Raw genomic sequence first — 15,724 nt, 5'->3', positions numbered from 1 at the left:
AACTGGATTAGATCATGACCTAGTCACAATACTGTTAGTCTGAGCCAGGAATACGGAGCTTCACAGCATACACATTTTTCTTAGGTGCTTAGTAATAGGATGCTGAAATACATCTGACATGTAATTAACTGAAGCGTTCAATGCATTTGTAAACAATTGTAATAAGTAAGGCTTGGATATTTTTGAGCTGGAGGCTATATTTGCTTTAAGTCCTAATAAGACTGGAAAGAAATGCCAGACATATTGAATGTCACCTTTTATTGCAACTGAATCACACCACAAGAGAATACTTTTCACAGCATCCTAGGTGTCATCTTTCTTTGGGGAGAAAGCACAACAGTATAATGGACCATAATGGATCTTAAATTAGCTTCAACTAAACACTTGAGCCTCTGCTCAAGAGATGTTTGAAACAATGTCAAATGTGTCTTTGCAGATGGAGACCAAAATCCTGTAAAAATGAATATGTGGTGCACATTCACAAAGATTTTGAGTAACAGCTTAATTCCTAATTTTCATTTATATAAAATATATGATAGAATATTTCTTGAAATGCATTATATAGCATTTATTCCTTCTAGTAGAACCACTGTGCACAAAGTATGGCATGTTTACATGTTAAAATGCATAGTCAAAATCTACTGGTTAGTTTTTGGACAAGAATTAGTCATTTTGATCTGGGGTTTAGTTCAATGTTTGTTTTTGTATTATGTAGGATAAGGTGACACCAGTGGCGATGATGAGATTGGGCAGCTATCTCATACCATTCTTCTTAGACAAGCTCAGTGACCTTAACAGGAGGGCTGCTCCTGCATGGTGGCCAGCGATTTCAGTATAAAAGAGGCGCGCCCAGGCTCCACCAAAGTATTGGACTGATAGGCTGCCAGAGGAGGTAAGTCCTTTATCACGCTTTAACTGTGATCTGCGGTTTATTCATTAATCTGCTTTGTGAGTTTTTTGTCTACTTCTAATTTGAATTTGACTTTTGTAGTATCCACACAGCAACTGCATCACTTGGCATCAAAAAGGTGAATGAGATTCATGTGACTTAACTAAAAAAAAAAAAAAATCAAATGTATTAATGTATTATTAATCAAAATGTATTAATAAGCCAAGCACTTTTTTATTTTAAAGAAACCAATCTTAAATTATCTTTCTCTCAATACAAATGAAAATATTAATAGTAGTAGTAGTAATTCTTATTTTCTTTCTACAGACGCACCATGAGTGGGGACCCAGAAATGGAGTGTTTTGGCCCGGCAGCCATATACCTCCGGAAACCTGAAAGGGAGAGAATAGAGGCTCAAAACACTCCCTTTGATGCCAAAACAGCTTACTTTGTGACTGAGCCCGCTGAAATGTATTTGAAGGGTAAACTAGTGAAGAAGGAGGGTGGCAAAGCCACCGTGGAAATTAAGGGTGGGAAGGTATGTAGATGCAATGACACAAGTGAAAGTAATGACTACATATTCTCATGATGATGCTGACACTTTCAGTACTAATCTTACTTTGTTTTGGGACAGACTCTCACTGTAAAGGATGATGACATCTTCCCCATGAACCCTCCAAAGTTCGACAAGATTGAGGACATGGCCATGATGACCCACCTCAGTGAGCCGTCTGTGCTGTATAACCTCAAAGAGCGCTATGCAGCATGGATGATCTACGTAAGACCAGTTTAAATACTGTAGATAGATAGATAGATAGATAGATAGATAGATAATGTAAACATGGAGGTCACACTAATTCAAATATCCTCTTCTTAAAACAGACCTACTCAGGGCTGTTCTGCGTCACTGTGAACCCCTACAAGTGGCTCCCAGTGTATGATGCAGTGGTTGTAGCAGGATACAGAGGGAAAAAGAGGATTGAGGCTCCGCCCCACATCTTCTCCATCTCTGACAACGCCTATCAGTTCATGCTCCAAGGTATTAATCATTTTATAAGCCGCTCTTTCAGAGAAACCAACCTTTGAAAATTATACAGTGTTTTAGATTGTTGTAATCGGTAAACTTGCAACCTATGGGCACACCCTGACTGCTGTAATATAAAATATCATGTAGTCTCACTGTTCATGATAAATGGATGCAATAATACAGCATAAGTGTTCAAACTGCATTCTCTCAACAGATCGTGAGAATCAGTCCATCCTGATTACGTAAGTCAACACTAAAGAGAGCTAATTTTGACTAATATAACTTAGACTGATTATTTCTGTACTATTATTACTACTATTATGTCTGACTTACACTAACAAATGTGTCATATAATTAATTCTAGTGGAGAATCCGGTGCAGGAAAGACTGTCAACACCAAACGTGTCATCCAGTACTTTGCAACAATCGCAGTGGCTTCAGGAAAAAAAGCTGCTGAGCAAATTTCTGGAAAAATGCAGGTAAATAATGTAATATACTGTACATGATGATATTTATGAAAATGAATATAAGAAAATACTAAGACACACCATGGAACATCATTTTCAGGGGTCGCTGGAGGATCAGATCATTGCAGCTAACCCACTGCTGGAGGCTTATGGAAATGCCAAAACTGTGAGGAATGACAACTCATCCCGTTTTGTAAGTGTTTGCTAACCTGATTCTTTTGGCACAATATCAGTTTTTAAGAAGTAATAATCCTAATTCACAGTCTTCTTTTGAATAGGGTAAATTTATCAGAATCCACTTCGGAACAACTGGGAAGTTGGCCTCAGCAGACATTGAAACATGTAAGGCTAGATGTGGCACAGCACACAAACCTTAGTTTGTTCTCGTACCCTCAGTTTGTTGAGCAGAACTGACCGGTGTCTAACTGTGTGATCGACAGATCTGCTGGAGAAGTCTCGAGTGACGTTCCAGCTGTCTGCTGAGAGGAGCTACCACATCTTCTATCAGCTCATGACAGGCCACAAACCTGAGCTGATAGGTGAGCAATTTAGCCATACAAAATATAATTTTATCGAATAAATGCATGCTTTACCTGAGTCTGTATAATGAAATACAATCCATATTTTTCCAGAGGGTCTCCTCATCACCACCAACCCTTACGACTTTCCCATGGTCAGTCATGGTGAAATCACTGTCAAGAGTATCAATGACATAGAAGAATTCATCGCCACTGATGTGAGTAGACATGCTGCAAAATCAGAAAGATTAAAAGTTACACTGTAACTTTAAAGGGATTAAATATCACACCTGATGTAAGGATTTCTTAGATTATGTCAAAGATGGTGTCTTTTAGCAACTGATAACTCACAATGAACAAGTAAACCTTTCTGTGTAACGAAGGTTCCTTACTGGAGATGACCTGAGAGGAACAGTTTTCAACAGATCTGTGTTTTTGATGATTCTTTCTACAGACTGCCATTGACATCCTGGGCTTCACAACAGAGGAGAAGATGAGTATTTACAAGCTGACTGGAGCTGTGATGCATCATGGAAACATGAAGTTCAAGCAAAAGCAGCGTGAAGAGCAGGCTGAGCCTGATGGCACTGAGGGTAAATGAGTAAAATTTCTTAATATTATAGTTGGAGCAATTTATTTTTACCAATATCCTGTATTCTTTTTCACTGTGTCCTATAATCAGAGATCCAGTTTCACACATACAGTAGTGTTTGTATATTCATTTATGTTTCTACAATTGAGAATAGTTGCATTGTAAAAGTTAGGGTGTCTAGAGTGTTTCAAGGTGTCTTGGCTGAAGGCCAGGTAATGAAATCAGGTAACTGGAGGGAGCTCAGAGTGAACCTATTGGTCCTTTGCACTGAAAGAAGCCAGTTAAAGATACCTCCCAGATGCTTTTCTAAGTAATGTCCTCTGAGCACACTCAACTGGCAGTAGACCCTCGGGCAGACCGAGAACATGCTGGATGCCTGGGAATGGCTCAGGATTCCCCAGGAGCAGTCTGAACATTTGGCAATGTTGATGATGTCACTGCTACCCTGCTTAGCTTGAAGTCACTGTGGCCTTGATCCACCTAAGCAGCACAGGCTAAATGGATGGATTTTGTAAAAATACTGTAGATTCTCATACCATCACCAATCACCTTTGTAACTTGGAAGCATCATTTAGAAATATGTGTTAATCTTTGTGGTTTCTGTTTTTTATCAGAGGCTGATAAAATCGCCTACCTCATGGGTCTGAACTCTGCTGATATGCTCAAGGCACTGTGTTACCCAAGGGTCAAGGTCGGCAATGAAATGGTGGTTAAAGGTCAAACTGTGCCACAGGTAATTTACGTACAGATATTAGTCTAGGAACATAAATGTATTAATTAATATGAAAATACCACTTGTCATGCATAACCAGAACTCCAACTCTTTCCATCTTTAGGTGCATAATTCCGTCATGGCTCTCTCCAAGTCTGTCTATGAGAAAATGTTCTTGTGGATGGTCATCAGAATCAATGAGATGCTGGATACCAGGCAGCCAAGAAGCTATTTCATCGGTGTCTTAGACATTGCTGGGTTTGAAATCTTTGATGTAAGTTAACTACACACAGCACTTGTTCGTGCAGAGTGAAGCAGCACAGTTAAAGTTTGGCCATTTATCGTCTTTCTTATTTCAAGTTCAACAGCTTGGAGCAGCTTTGTATCAACTTCACCAATGAAAAACTGCAACAGTTTTTCAACCAGCACATGGTTGTCCTGGAGCCATACGAGTACAAGAAACAGGGAATTGAATGGGAGTTCATTGACTTTGGCATGGATTTGGCTGCCTGCATTGAGCTTATTGAGAAGGTACTACAGAAGAGATTTTCAATAATGAAGAAAAATTTATTTTCTCCACCATAATATGGCAGTGCAGAATTTCATTTTGTGTAATTATCCACAGCCAATGGGCATCTTCTCCATCCTTGAAGAGGAGTGCATGTTCCCCAAGGCAACAGACATGACCTTCAAGAACAAAATGTACGACCAGCATCTTGGGAAAAGTGCCCCCTTCCAAAAACCAAAACCTGCCAAAGGCAAAGCTGAGGCTCACTTCTCTCTGGTGCACTATGCTGGCACTGTTGATTACAATGTCCTTGGCTGGCTGGACAAGAACAAAGATCCCCTGAACGACTCAGTGGTTCAGCTCTACCAGAAGTCTTCAGTCAAACTGCTGGGTCACCTCTATGCAGCACATGCCGGATCAGACGGTAGTGTTTTTTTATGCTCACATATACAAGCAGAATTCCCAATAAAGCTGTTCTTAATCACATGTTTTTTCTGTTTCTGTTGTCAGACAACAGAACAAGTTTGAAATAGTGACTGAAAAGGCCTATTAAGACTGCATGTTAACTTCCACATTATTTCCAAGCTGCTGCTCTACACGGCTAAAATATTGATTTTAATAAAGCAACATCACATCAACAAACATAAATTAAAGACATAGACTGTGCTGTGATTTCAGCTATATGCACTTGTAAAATGATTGCTCAGAGAGAAAGTTAAAAGCGAAAGAATATCTTTCTTCTCTCACACAGCGCTCAGCCTCTTTCTGGGATCCACAATAGTTTTCAACTTCTGTGTTTCCTAAAAAGTGATTGAATGACCATCATACTTACCAAAGTGCAAAATGAGGATGTAAAATAGAAAAAACTGTAAATGCTTTTTACAGATGCTAAAGGTGGAAAGAAGGGTGGTGGCAAGAAGAAGGGTGGTTCCTTCCAGACGGTGTCGGCTCTCTTCAGGGTAATTTTTATTTTTACAAATATGTTTTATACTCACTTTTCAATAGTAACACATATGATTGTTTGTAAACAGTGCACAGGGTTGTTCATAGTCGGAGATCCTAATGCCAAGCATTACACAAGAAACATGACTATAGTACATCTGTGACTTGTTAATACCAGAGATCTGTAGCAGGCCTTCTTCGTTACCTAAATGCACATTGCTGCAGATGAAGGTGTTGTATTAATTAGGAAGACTGTCCAACATGGGTGGTCTGGATTCATTCAGATTTCTAAAACATTTATTAACAGAAAAACACAAATTCTTTGATGTAAAACAAAAAACTATACAAACAAAAACATATTTCAGTTGTGATATATATAAGTTCAGATATACCACCAAACCTTTTAACCTTTACAAATTAAAACTTCAATGTTAAGCTCATTTATCCACCAACATTTGTATTTTTTGTGCTGTGGGGTTATGTTATCTAAAGGTTATGAAACATGTAGGGTAATGTAATCATGTTAATGTTTTTATGTAATTGTTTGGGAAAGAAATTCAAATTCAAAATGTTTTGTCTGTCACTAGGAAAACCTGGGGAAGCTGATGACCAACTTAAGGAGCACGCACCCACATTTTGTGCGCTGTTTAATTCCCAATGAATCAAAAACACCAGGTAGGTCCCAAAAAAGTCACGTCTACTAACAAAAGTGTACACTGTACACGAATAGCATGCAAGTCTCATTTCCTCAACAGAGCTCCTATGAGAGAGGTCTTCATGCAGTTTTATAATCACCTCATGAGCCCATAACTCATTCACCTACGGTATGATTAGCTTGTCTGACCCATAGTCACCTAAACAGTACTCTTACTATTTAAGGTCTTATGGAGAACTTCCTGGTCATCCACCAGCTGAGGTGTAACGGTGTGCTGGAAGGTATCAGGATCTGTAGGAAAGGTTTCCCCAGCAGAATCCTCTATGGTGACTTTAAGCAGAGGTACAGTAGCTACTTAGGTACCCGTTAGTCGACATATGATGATTCTGCTTTCTAGATGATCTGATTCAAGTCAATCCTTTCAGATACAAAGTATTGAATGCTAGTGTCATCCCTGAGGGGCAATTCATTGACAACAAGAAGGCCTCAGAGAAACTACTGGAATCCATTAGCGTGGACAAATCACAGTACAGATTTGGCCATACCAAGGTAAATAAAGAGACTCAATTACAATCATGAAACGGTAAAATCACTGTGTAATTTTTTTTTGGTTAAGTCATTGCCATTGTATCGATGAATAGGTATTCTTCAAGGCTGGACTACTGGGTACACTTGAGGAGATGAGAGATGAAAAACTGGTCGCGCTGGTCACAATGACTCAGGCTCTCTGCAGAGGTTTCCTCATGAGACGAGAATTTGTCAAGATGATGGCAAGAAGGTTGGTTTATGATTTTATATTATAAATAAGCTGTCATGTAGAGCATTTGGAAAAAAAATGAAATGAAATTTTTGGTATTAAAAATATTTCTTATAAATATATATATATATATATATATATATGGGATGATACAGTGTTCAAGATGCTGTACGTGGTTTACATAATGTAGTGCAGGTTATGGTAGTTGTTGCAGCAGCATATTGTTCAGACTTTCCTATAAATATGATTGTCAGTGCAGTTACTGGAGGACTGGCTTGCTGTTGACTCTGACCTGGTGTTTTTATGGATATGTGGGGTTGCTTCAAAGTGGTTGCTCCTAGCTAATATTCAGTACAGTCAGTACTGTGGCAGTGATGGAAAAAGCATATGTCTGACATCCTAATGAGATCCAAGGAGACAGAGGAGCCGCTCCACTAGCATTACAGAGCATAAGAATGGATGACATTAATAATTTTGGACAGATTTCTGACTAAAATCTCCATAGGTATTGCACATGATGATACTTAAGCTTTTATAATTTTGATTCTTTACTTAAAGTTGCTTAAGCTCACTGAAAAACCCATGCACATGGTTCATTTAGCAGCATAGCAAATGCAAGCTACTGGTTATCTCTTTGGCATCGGATTAGCCCGCCAAGTGTCATTACCTCTTTGTTTTCAGTCACCGAGTTTGAGCTCTGTAGTGTAGGGACAAGGGACTCCCAGGGAAAAAGGTTACTTGCTGGACCAAAGATATCTGGATATTGAACACAGAGTTAACACCAGACAGTTGTGTGTGTGAAGCTGTGGAATATCAGAGAGTCAGAAGAACAGAATTTTTGTCTTTTATTAATTTGTTGTCAGGAAGGGCAAGTTTATTTAGGCAGCACCATTCAGACACAATGCAGTTAAAAGTGTGTATAAAGTAGACCACATGATCTCTTTCCTACTGTGGAGATCAGAGAGGAGGTGGATAAACTGGGGTTGCCAGTTCTTAAGGTCCATATGTGGTGCACTGTTTGATGTCTCTTCCTTTATTGACCAGGAGCTCCTCAGCTAAGGCTTGGTCCCTGAGGTCAATAACACTGTAACATGTTTTCACAATGCTATATTGTTAAGCCCATAAACTGTATTTCTAGCCTCAATAATGGAAGTAAGGGCTGATACTGCTGCAGTAAGAAAAAGTCTCACTCAACTGTCTTTAATATGTGCATGTATATTCTATAAAACCAAACAAGAGAAGAAACCTTTCTTTCTTTGTCTTGTATCACCAGAGAGGCAATTTATTCCATCCAGTACAACATCCGCTCATTCATGAATGTCAAAACCTGGCCATGGATGAAGCTGTACTTCAAGATTAAGCCTCTGCTGAAGAGTGCCGAGACTGAGAAAGAGATGGCCCAAATGAAAGAGGACTTTGAAAGGACCAAAGAGGAGCTAGCAAAGGCTCTGGCCAAGAAGAAAGAATTGGAGGAGAAGATGGTTTCTCTCCTGCAAGAGAAGAATGACTTGCATCTGCAAGTTCAGTCTGTAAGTTAAGTAGAAAGAGGAAATTTGCTACTTCTGAGATCCTGGGTTTTACAGTTGACTAAATGTTATTTTATTATATGTCATTGTGAATCTAGGAAGGTGAAAACCTCGCTGATGCTGAGGAAAGGTGTGAGGGGCTCATTAAAGCAAAAATCCAGCTTGAAGCCAAAGTCAAAGAGACGGCTGAGAGGCTGGAGGATGAGGAGGAAATCAACGCTGAGTTGACTGCAAAGAAGAGGAAGCTGGAGGATGAGTGCTCTGAGTTGAAGAAGGACATTGATGACCTGGAGCTCACCCTGGCGAAGGTGGAAAAGGAGAAACACGCCACTGAGAACAAGGTGACAGTCATAATTTCAGTTTATTCAACTGTGTGCATTGTAAATATGCTTTGATCAAATATTAAAAAAATGTAATTTATTAAAACTCTTTAGGTTAAAAACCTGGTTGAGGAAATGACTGCTCAAGATGAGACCATTGCCAAGTTGACCAAAGAGAAGAAAGCCCTCCAGGAGGCCCATCAGCAGGTCCTTGATGATCTGCAGGCAGAGGAAGACAAAGTCAACACTCTGACAAAGGCCAAGACCAAGCTGGAGCAGCAAGTGGATGATGTGAGTTTCTATATGTGTTTGAAGAAAATGTTTCTGTATTAAATGTGCATTTTGGATGCAAATTAAAACTGACAGATTAGATCACTTGTGCATGCTTACAGATACTGCAACTGGTTGAAATATTTCCATTGATATTCATTACACTACTGTATGTGTGACTTCCTAGCTCGAAGGTTCCTTGGAACAGGAGAGGAAGCTCCGTATGGATCTTGAGCGAGCGAAAAGGAAGCTTGAAGGAGATCTGAAACTGGCCCATGAATCCATAATGGATCTGGAGAACGACAAGCAGCAGTCTGAGGAGAAAATAAAGAAGTGTGTAAAGATGGGAATTTAAATTATGACCCCCAAAATTTCTAAAATCAAGTGTTCAGCTAACATTGTTTTTGCTATTAAAGGAGGGACTTTGAGATCAGCCAGCTTCTCAGCAAGATAGAAGATGAACAGGGAATTAGTGTTCAGCTTCATAAGAAAATCAAGGAACTGCAGGTAATGTGTAAATATCAGTTTGGACTTTGTGGAGGCAAATTTTGTTGAATGTTTGTTAGTAATGGTGACTGATGGATGGACAATGTAATTCAGGTGCAGTTATTTTACACTCACTAAAATTATAACAAATCTTGCAACCTTTTTGGTGCATTTACATCTCTATAATTAAGCTGTTTGAAAAATTCGAACAAACACTTAGGATTGGTGAGAAGAAAACAGTATTTTTCTTTAAAAAAAAAAAATCATAACCTTATCAGTATAAACTTCAGCTGGGACTTTGAAGTGTCCTGTGGTTTACTGTCAGAAAAGAAAGGCTGTTTATTTTCTCTGTATTATGAGAGATTGTCTCGTTTTTCAATAATATGATTTACAATTTGGTCAGAGACCCAAAAAAGAAACTTCAGACATACTGTCACTCAAAGTAATGAGCATTTGAAGTAAGGGTTCGACTTGCAGCACACTTAAACATGACTTATGTACTTTTTTTTTTTACATCACAGGCTCGCATTGAGGAGCTGGAGGAGGAGATTGAGGCTGAGAGGGCTGCTCGGGCCAAGGTGGAGAAGCAGAGGTCTGATCTCTCCAGGGAACTTGAGGAGATCAGCGAGAGGCTCGAAGAAGCTGGTGGAGCAACATCTGTACAGATTGAGATGAACAAGAAGCGTGAGGCCGAGTTCCAGAAGCTGCGTCGTGATCTTGAAGAATCCACCCTGCAGCACGAGGCCACCGCTGCAGCTCTGCGCAAGAAGCAGGCTGACAGTGTGGCAGAGCTGGGAGAACAGATCGATAACCTCCAGAGAGTCAAACAGAAGCTGGAGAAAGAGAAAAGTGAATTCAAGATGGAGATCGATGACCTCAGCAGCAATATGGAGTCTATCGCCAAATCAAAAGTAAAATCTACAAATGATTCTTTTAATAAAAGAATAATAATTACAGCAATTCAAGCTTTATATTTTGTACAGAAGTATTGTGACTATGGTGGACTTTACTACACATTTTAGCATGTATGTTGTATATTGTTGTATATTGTAAGTATGTTGTTTATGTCTCTAGGGTAACTTGGAGAAAATGTGCCGTTCTCTTGAGGATCAACTAAGTGAATTGAAGACCAAGAATGAAGAGCATATGCGTCAGTTAAATGAAATTAATGTTCAGAGATCAAGACTTATGACTGAAAATGGTGAGTGCAGCATCTGGGATTTAAGATAAAAACAGAACCTGCAATGTTTCACAAAACAATAGAGCAACAAAAATCACTAACTAAAGATGCTGAGGAAATTATTTTGTTTGATTCCAATCAGGGGAAGTTGGTCGTCAGTTGGAGGAAAAGGAGTCTCTTGTTTCACAGCTTACAAGGGGCAAACAGGCTTATATTCATCAGATTGAGGAGCTCAAAAGGCACCTCGAGGAAGAAGTCAAGGTACTACATCACACTCTTGCTGAATGCAGCCACAAATGCCCATATTTATTTCTTAGTAATGATGATAATGTAAAAATACGTGTGATAAATTTGCATCATATGATCATTAGGCCAAGAACGCCCTGGCTCATTCTGTTCAGTCATCCCGTCATGACTGCGACCTGCTCAGAGAGCAGTATGAGGAGGAGCAGGAGGCCAAGGCTGAGCTGCAGCGTGCATTGTCCAAGGCCAACAGCGAGGTGGCTCAGTGGAGAACCAAATACGAGACTGATGCCATCCAGCGCACTGAGGAGCTGGAGGAGGCTAAGTAATGGACAGTCCTGAAGTCACACTGTTTCCACCTGCATTGATTCTGTAAATGATCATTAAACCTGTTTACTGTACGTTCTCACAGGAAGAAGCTTGCCCAGCGTCTTCAGGATGCTGAGGAGTCCATCGAGGCTGTGAACGCAAAATGTGCCTCTCTGGAAAAGACGAAACAGAGACTGCAGGGTGAAGTGGAGGACCTGATGATCGATGTGGAGAGAGCTAATGCTCTAGCTGCTAACCTCGACAAGAAGCAAAGGAACTTCGACAAGGTTAGATATTTTTTTAATACGCAGGTTCGACTGGTAAACACGATCTGATAGAAAACACTCTAATTTCTGTCTTATATGTTCAGGTTCTGGCTGAGTGGAAGCAGAAGTATGAGGAGAGCCAGGCAGAGCTGGAGGGAGCTCAGAAGGAGGCTCGCTCAATGAGTACTGAGCTGTTCAAGATGAAGAACTCCTATGAAGAAACTCTGGACCACTTGGAGACCCTGAAGAGGGAGAACAAGAACCTGCAACGTAAGACGATAAATCCTACATGTGATTGTTGACATTACTTTGAAAAAGATATTTTACTAAATATATGACACATTCAAGATGAAGGATAAACAATTTACACCATATGGGAAATCAATGTAAGTTAAATTGTTTTGCAAACATGACACTCCAACCATTGTTTGAGCTTTAATGGCAGGCCCGATCTTACTGGAGAAAGTGAGATAAAGAATTGAAGAAATACTCTAATTACAACGCTAAACTAAACACAAATAATTATCAATGTATTAATGTGTTACATTAATATTATTGTTTTATTTTTCTTTTCCAACAGAGGAAATCACTGATTTGACTGAACATATTGGTGAATCAGGAAAGACAATTCATGAACTGGAGAAGGGGAAAAAGATAGCAGAAAATGAGAAAGCAGAAATCCAAACTGCCCTAGAGGAAGCGGAGGTATTTAAAACGACATATTTGCAAAGTACAAACACAGACGGGGAACTCAGTAACTACAACTCTTTCTGGTCAGCAAATTGCAACCAATCCTTAATACTTAAATTCTGAAAACATTCTTACATTTCATTTTTTAGGCTACACTGGAGCATGAAGAATCAAAGATACTGCGTGTCCAGCTGGAGCTCACCCAGATGAAAAATGAAATTGACAGGAAACTTGCAGAGAAGGACGAGGAGATTGATCAGATCAAGAGGAACAGCCAGAGAGTGATTGAGACCATGCAGAGCACGCTGGACGCTGAGATCAGGAGCAGAAATGATGCCCTGAGGATCAAGAAGAAGATGGAGGGAGACCTCAATGAGATGGAGATTCAGCTGAGTCATGCCAACCGCCAGGCAGCTGAAGCCCAGAAACAGCTGAGAAACGTGCAAGGACAACTCAAGGTTGGGCATAAATCTGCATAACCACATAAATATTCTTCAAAACACAGCTACATGAGAGATGTAAACATATGTAAACTGAGGAATTGTCTTAAATTCAGGACACTCAACTGCACCTTGATGAAGCCATTAGAAGTCAGGAAGACATGAAAGAGCAGGTTGCCATGGTGGAGCGCAGGAACAACCTGATGCTGGCTGAGATTGAGGAGCTGAGAGTTGCACTGGAGCAGACGGAGAGAGGCCGCAAAATGGCTGAACAGGAGCTGGTTGATGCCAGCGAGCGTGTGGGACTGCTGCACTCTCAGGTGTTATGACTGTATTTTTAAAATATTGGACACTTTTGTAAATGTAAAGAAAACTGAAAACCCCACTGTATATTTTCTTTTAGAACACAAATCTCATCAACACCAAGAAGAAGCTGGAGGCTGACCTTGTCCAGATCCAAGGTGAAGTGGAAGATGCTGTTCAAGAAGCAAGAAATGCTGAAGAAAAGGCCAAGAAGGCCATCACTGATGTGAGCTCTGTTTTAGTATTTTAGCATGTACTTAGTGCTTCGTTCAAAACCCAGCTACTTATATGGTTACATGTGGGACATTCCAGTAGTTACTTTGGAGCAGCAGTAGTACCCTGGTTTTGAAAGGATGAGTAAATGAAATGGATGACTAATTTTAAATTAAGTAAAATATACAAGGTTTGTCATGAAAAAACTCTTACAGAAAGCCATTGACAGCTTATTTGATGTCTAAACAATACTGAAAACAATAGCCATACATACATCCTAGCAGTGGTCAATGGCGATTGGTTACATAACAGCTGAAATGTTTCAGTCTTACAGCTGACAATCACAGGTAAGGTAGGACAGAAGATCAAACAAAATATGACATAAGCCTTTGTGAACATTATAATTGCTTTATAACTTAAAGTACATGCTTGTTGCCTTATATTTACAGCTGAACACTGTATCCTGTTGCAGTTTACCCTTTTGTTTTGCATTTGACTTACAAATTAGGCCGTACTATTGATCATTCTGCTCATTGGCCTTTTTAATGATTAGGCTGCCATGATGGCAGAAGAGTTGAAGAAAGAGCAGGACACCAGTGCTCATTTGGAGAGGATGAAGAAGAACCTGGAGGTGACAGTGAAGGACCTGCAGCACCGTCTGGATGAGGCTGAGAATCTGGCCATGAAGGGCGGCAAGAAGCAGCTCCAGAAACTAGAGGCTAGGGTAAATCTACTACATATTTCCTTTGTGTTGTGGCTCTATATCCCTGTACTTTTTGAAGTACAATTGAATTGAGGACTTTCAGTTTTAGGGTATTCATATCCAACTCTGATGAGGATTAAATGGATGCGAATGTCCCCAAAAAACTGTATATGTTCATTTATATTGGACTATTTTCAGATGTAACAAATCTTTTGACTTAAGAATACACATTACAGTTACATCATATGACTTTGCTGTTTGAACACTGATGAAATCTGGACTTCTTGTTGTTAAGGTTCGAGAGCTCGAGTCTGAAGTCGAGGCTGAGCAGAAGCGTGGAGCTGAAGCTGTGAAAGGCGTCCGTAAATATGAACGCAGAGTGAAGGAAATGACTTACCAGGTACGGAGAACCAAAACATAAATCTTATATATAGTACACCTGAAAATGTAATTAAACAAATCAACTCAATATTATTATTTTAATTTCTTTCTGTAATTTGTGTTTCTGAAAACAAACTGGATGTACATTGTGTTTCAAACCCCTAGAGGGCATGAATCACCATCATATGTCACTGCTTGACATACTGAGGTGATATAGAGTAGACCACAGCTAAAAATAAAAACTCTACAATTCCTGCTATAAATACATCCAGTTATGTGCTTATATTAGGATGCCACATGTGTGACATTTATAGAGGTGTTTGACAGATTTTCACTATGAAAAACTGGAAAGAGGAGGAACTGTTGAATGCACACTCACAGACAACCTGATTGACAGAGATGACAGTGTCTGTGCAGCACTGAAGGATTCTCTTTACACATTCTGCAAGTGGTGAAAGCGACGGTATGCAGATTTCTCTGCTGTGTTGCATTGAGTCATATCTTCGATATGTGTGGCGTGTGCTGTTGTGCTCTTGTCAAGCTTTCTGAAATGAGTTGATTGTGGAAGTTGTACATAAGAATGTGCTCTCAAGTGGTTTTAAAGATATTCATGAAACAAGAGGGGATGACGGACCTCCTTGTAGTTTTAGTCTCAGTTATATTATACTGTGCACTACCTCTAGGCTGAGGAGGACAAGAAGAATATCGCCCGACTTCAGGATCTGGTGGACAAGCTGCAGCTCAAAATGAAATCCTACAAGAGGCAGTCTGAGGAAGCTGTGAGTGTGAAATATTCGACACATGCAGTCCAAATATGTGTTACTCTACTAACACCTTTACTTCAAGTGTGCTTAACACCAGACGACTGACAGCATGATGCAGCGTGATTTGTTGAGCGTGTGGCTTTTTATTTCATACAACTGGCAAGATGGTTCAGTGTAACACTGTACTGTCACTTAATGCTTTCCAGGAGGAGCAGGCCAACACTCACCTGTCCAGGTACAGGAAGGTTCAGCATGAGCTGGAGGAGGCTCAGGAGCGTGCTGACATCGCTGAGTCTCAAGTCAACAAGCTGAGAGCCAAGAGTCGTGAAATCGTCAGGGTATATTGATTCATTTAGCCGTCATTACATTTTCTGCCATAATAATTATGATACAAGAAACTTCGGTATCTTTACAGAATATTTTAACAATGTCCTTTGAACAGTAACTTCTCTCTGTGTCTTTGTATTGATTTAAAGGGAAAGGAGGCTGAAGAATGAGCATCAGTCTAGACGAGACACAGCACAAGAAATCATACAATATGATCTTTTTGTCGAGTGTTTAAC

General features: G+C 39.8%; 1 protein-coding gene across 1 annotated transcript; it reads left to right on the top strand.

Moving 5' to 3' along the window:
• Positions 1-997: 997 nt before the first annotated feature.
• Positions 998-15,724, top strand: LOC111222956 (myosin heavy chain, fast skeletal muscle-like). Its single transcript, XM_022746894.1, has 40 exons — positions 998-1,028; positions 1,217-1,427; positions 1,524-1,667; positions 1,772-1,928; positions 2,131-2,158; positions 2,281-2,395; positions 2,484-2,576; positions 2,662-2,725; positions 2,824-2,922; positions 3,016-3,119; positions 3,356-3,494; positions 4,108-4,226; positions 4,330-4,479; positions 4,566-4,736; positions 4,831-5,137; positions 5,599-5,672; positions 6,243-6,330; positions 6,535-6,652; positions 6,736-6,859; positions 6,952-7,088; positions 8,341-8,596; positions 8,692-8,934; positions 9,028-9,204; positions 9,371-9,516; positions 9,600-9,690; positions 10,191-10,580; positions 10,744-10,870; positions 10,992-11,110; positions 11,221-11,417; positions 11,505-11,688; positions 11,772-11,937; positions 12,248-12,372; positions 12,507-12,815; positions 12,914-13,117; positions 13,201-13,326; positions 13,867-14,037; positions 14,312-14,416; positions 15,081-15,176; positions 15,368-15,499; positions 15,638-15,724. The coding sequence occupies exons 2-40, from the start codon at positions 1,224-1,226 to the stop codon at positions 15,656-15,658; spliced, it is 5,820 nt and encodes a 1,939-aa protein (XP_022602615.1). The 5' UTR covers positions 998-1,028; positions 1,217-1,223; the 3' UTR covers positions 15,659-15,724.

Source organism: Seriola dumerili, unplaced genomic scaffold, assembly GCF_002260705.1.
Source record: "Seriola dumerili isolate Sdu_G_001 unplaced genomic scaffold, Sdu_1.0 BDQW01000109.1, whole genome shotgun sequence".
In the NCBI taxonomy this organism is placed as follows: domain Eukaryota; kingdom Metazoa; phylum Chordata; class Actinopteri; order Carangiformes; family Carangidae; genus Seriola; species Seriola dumerili.
Note: the sequence above shows the minus strand (reverse complement) of the source record. Positions and strands in the feature narration are given on the sequence as shown.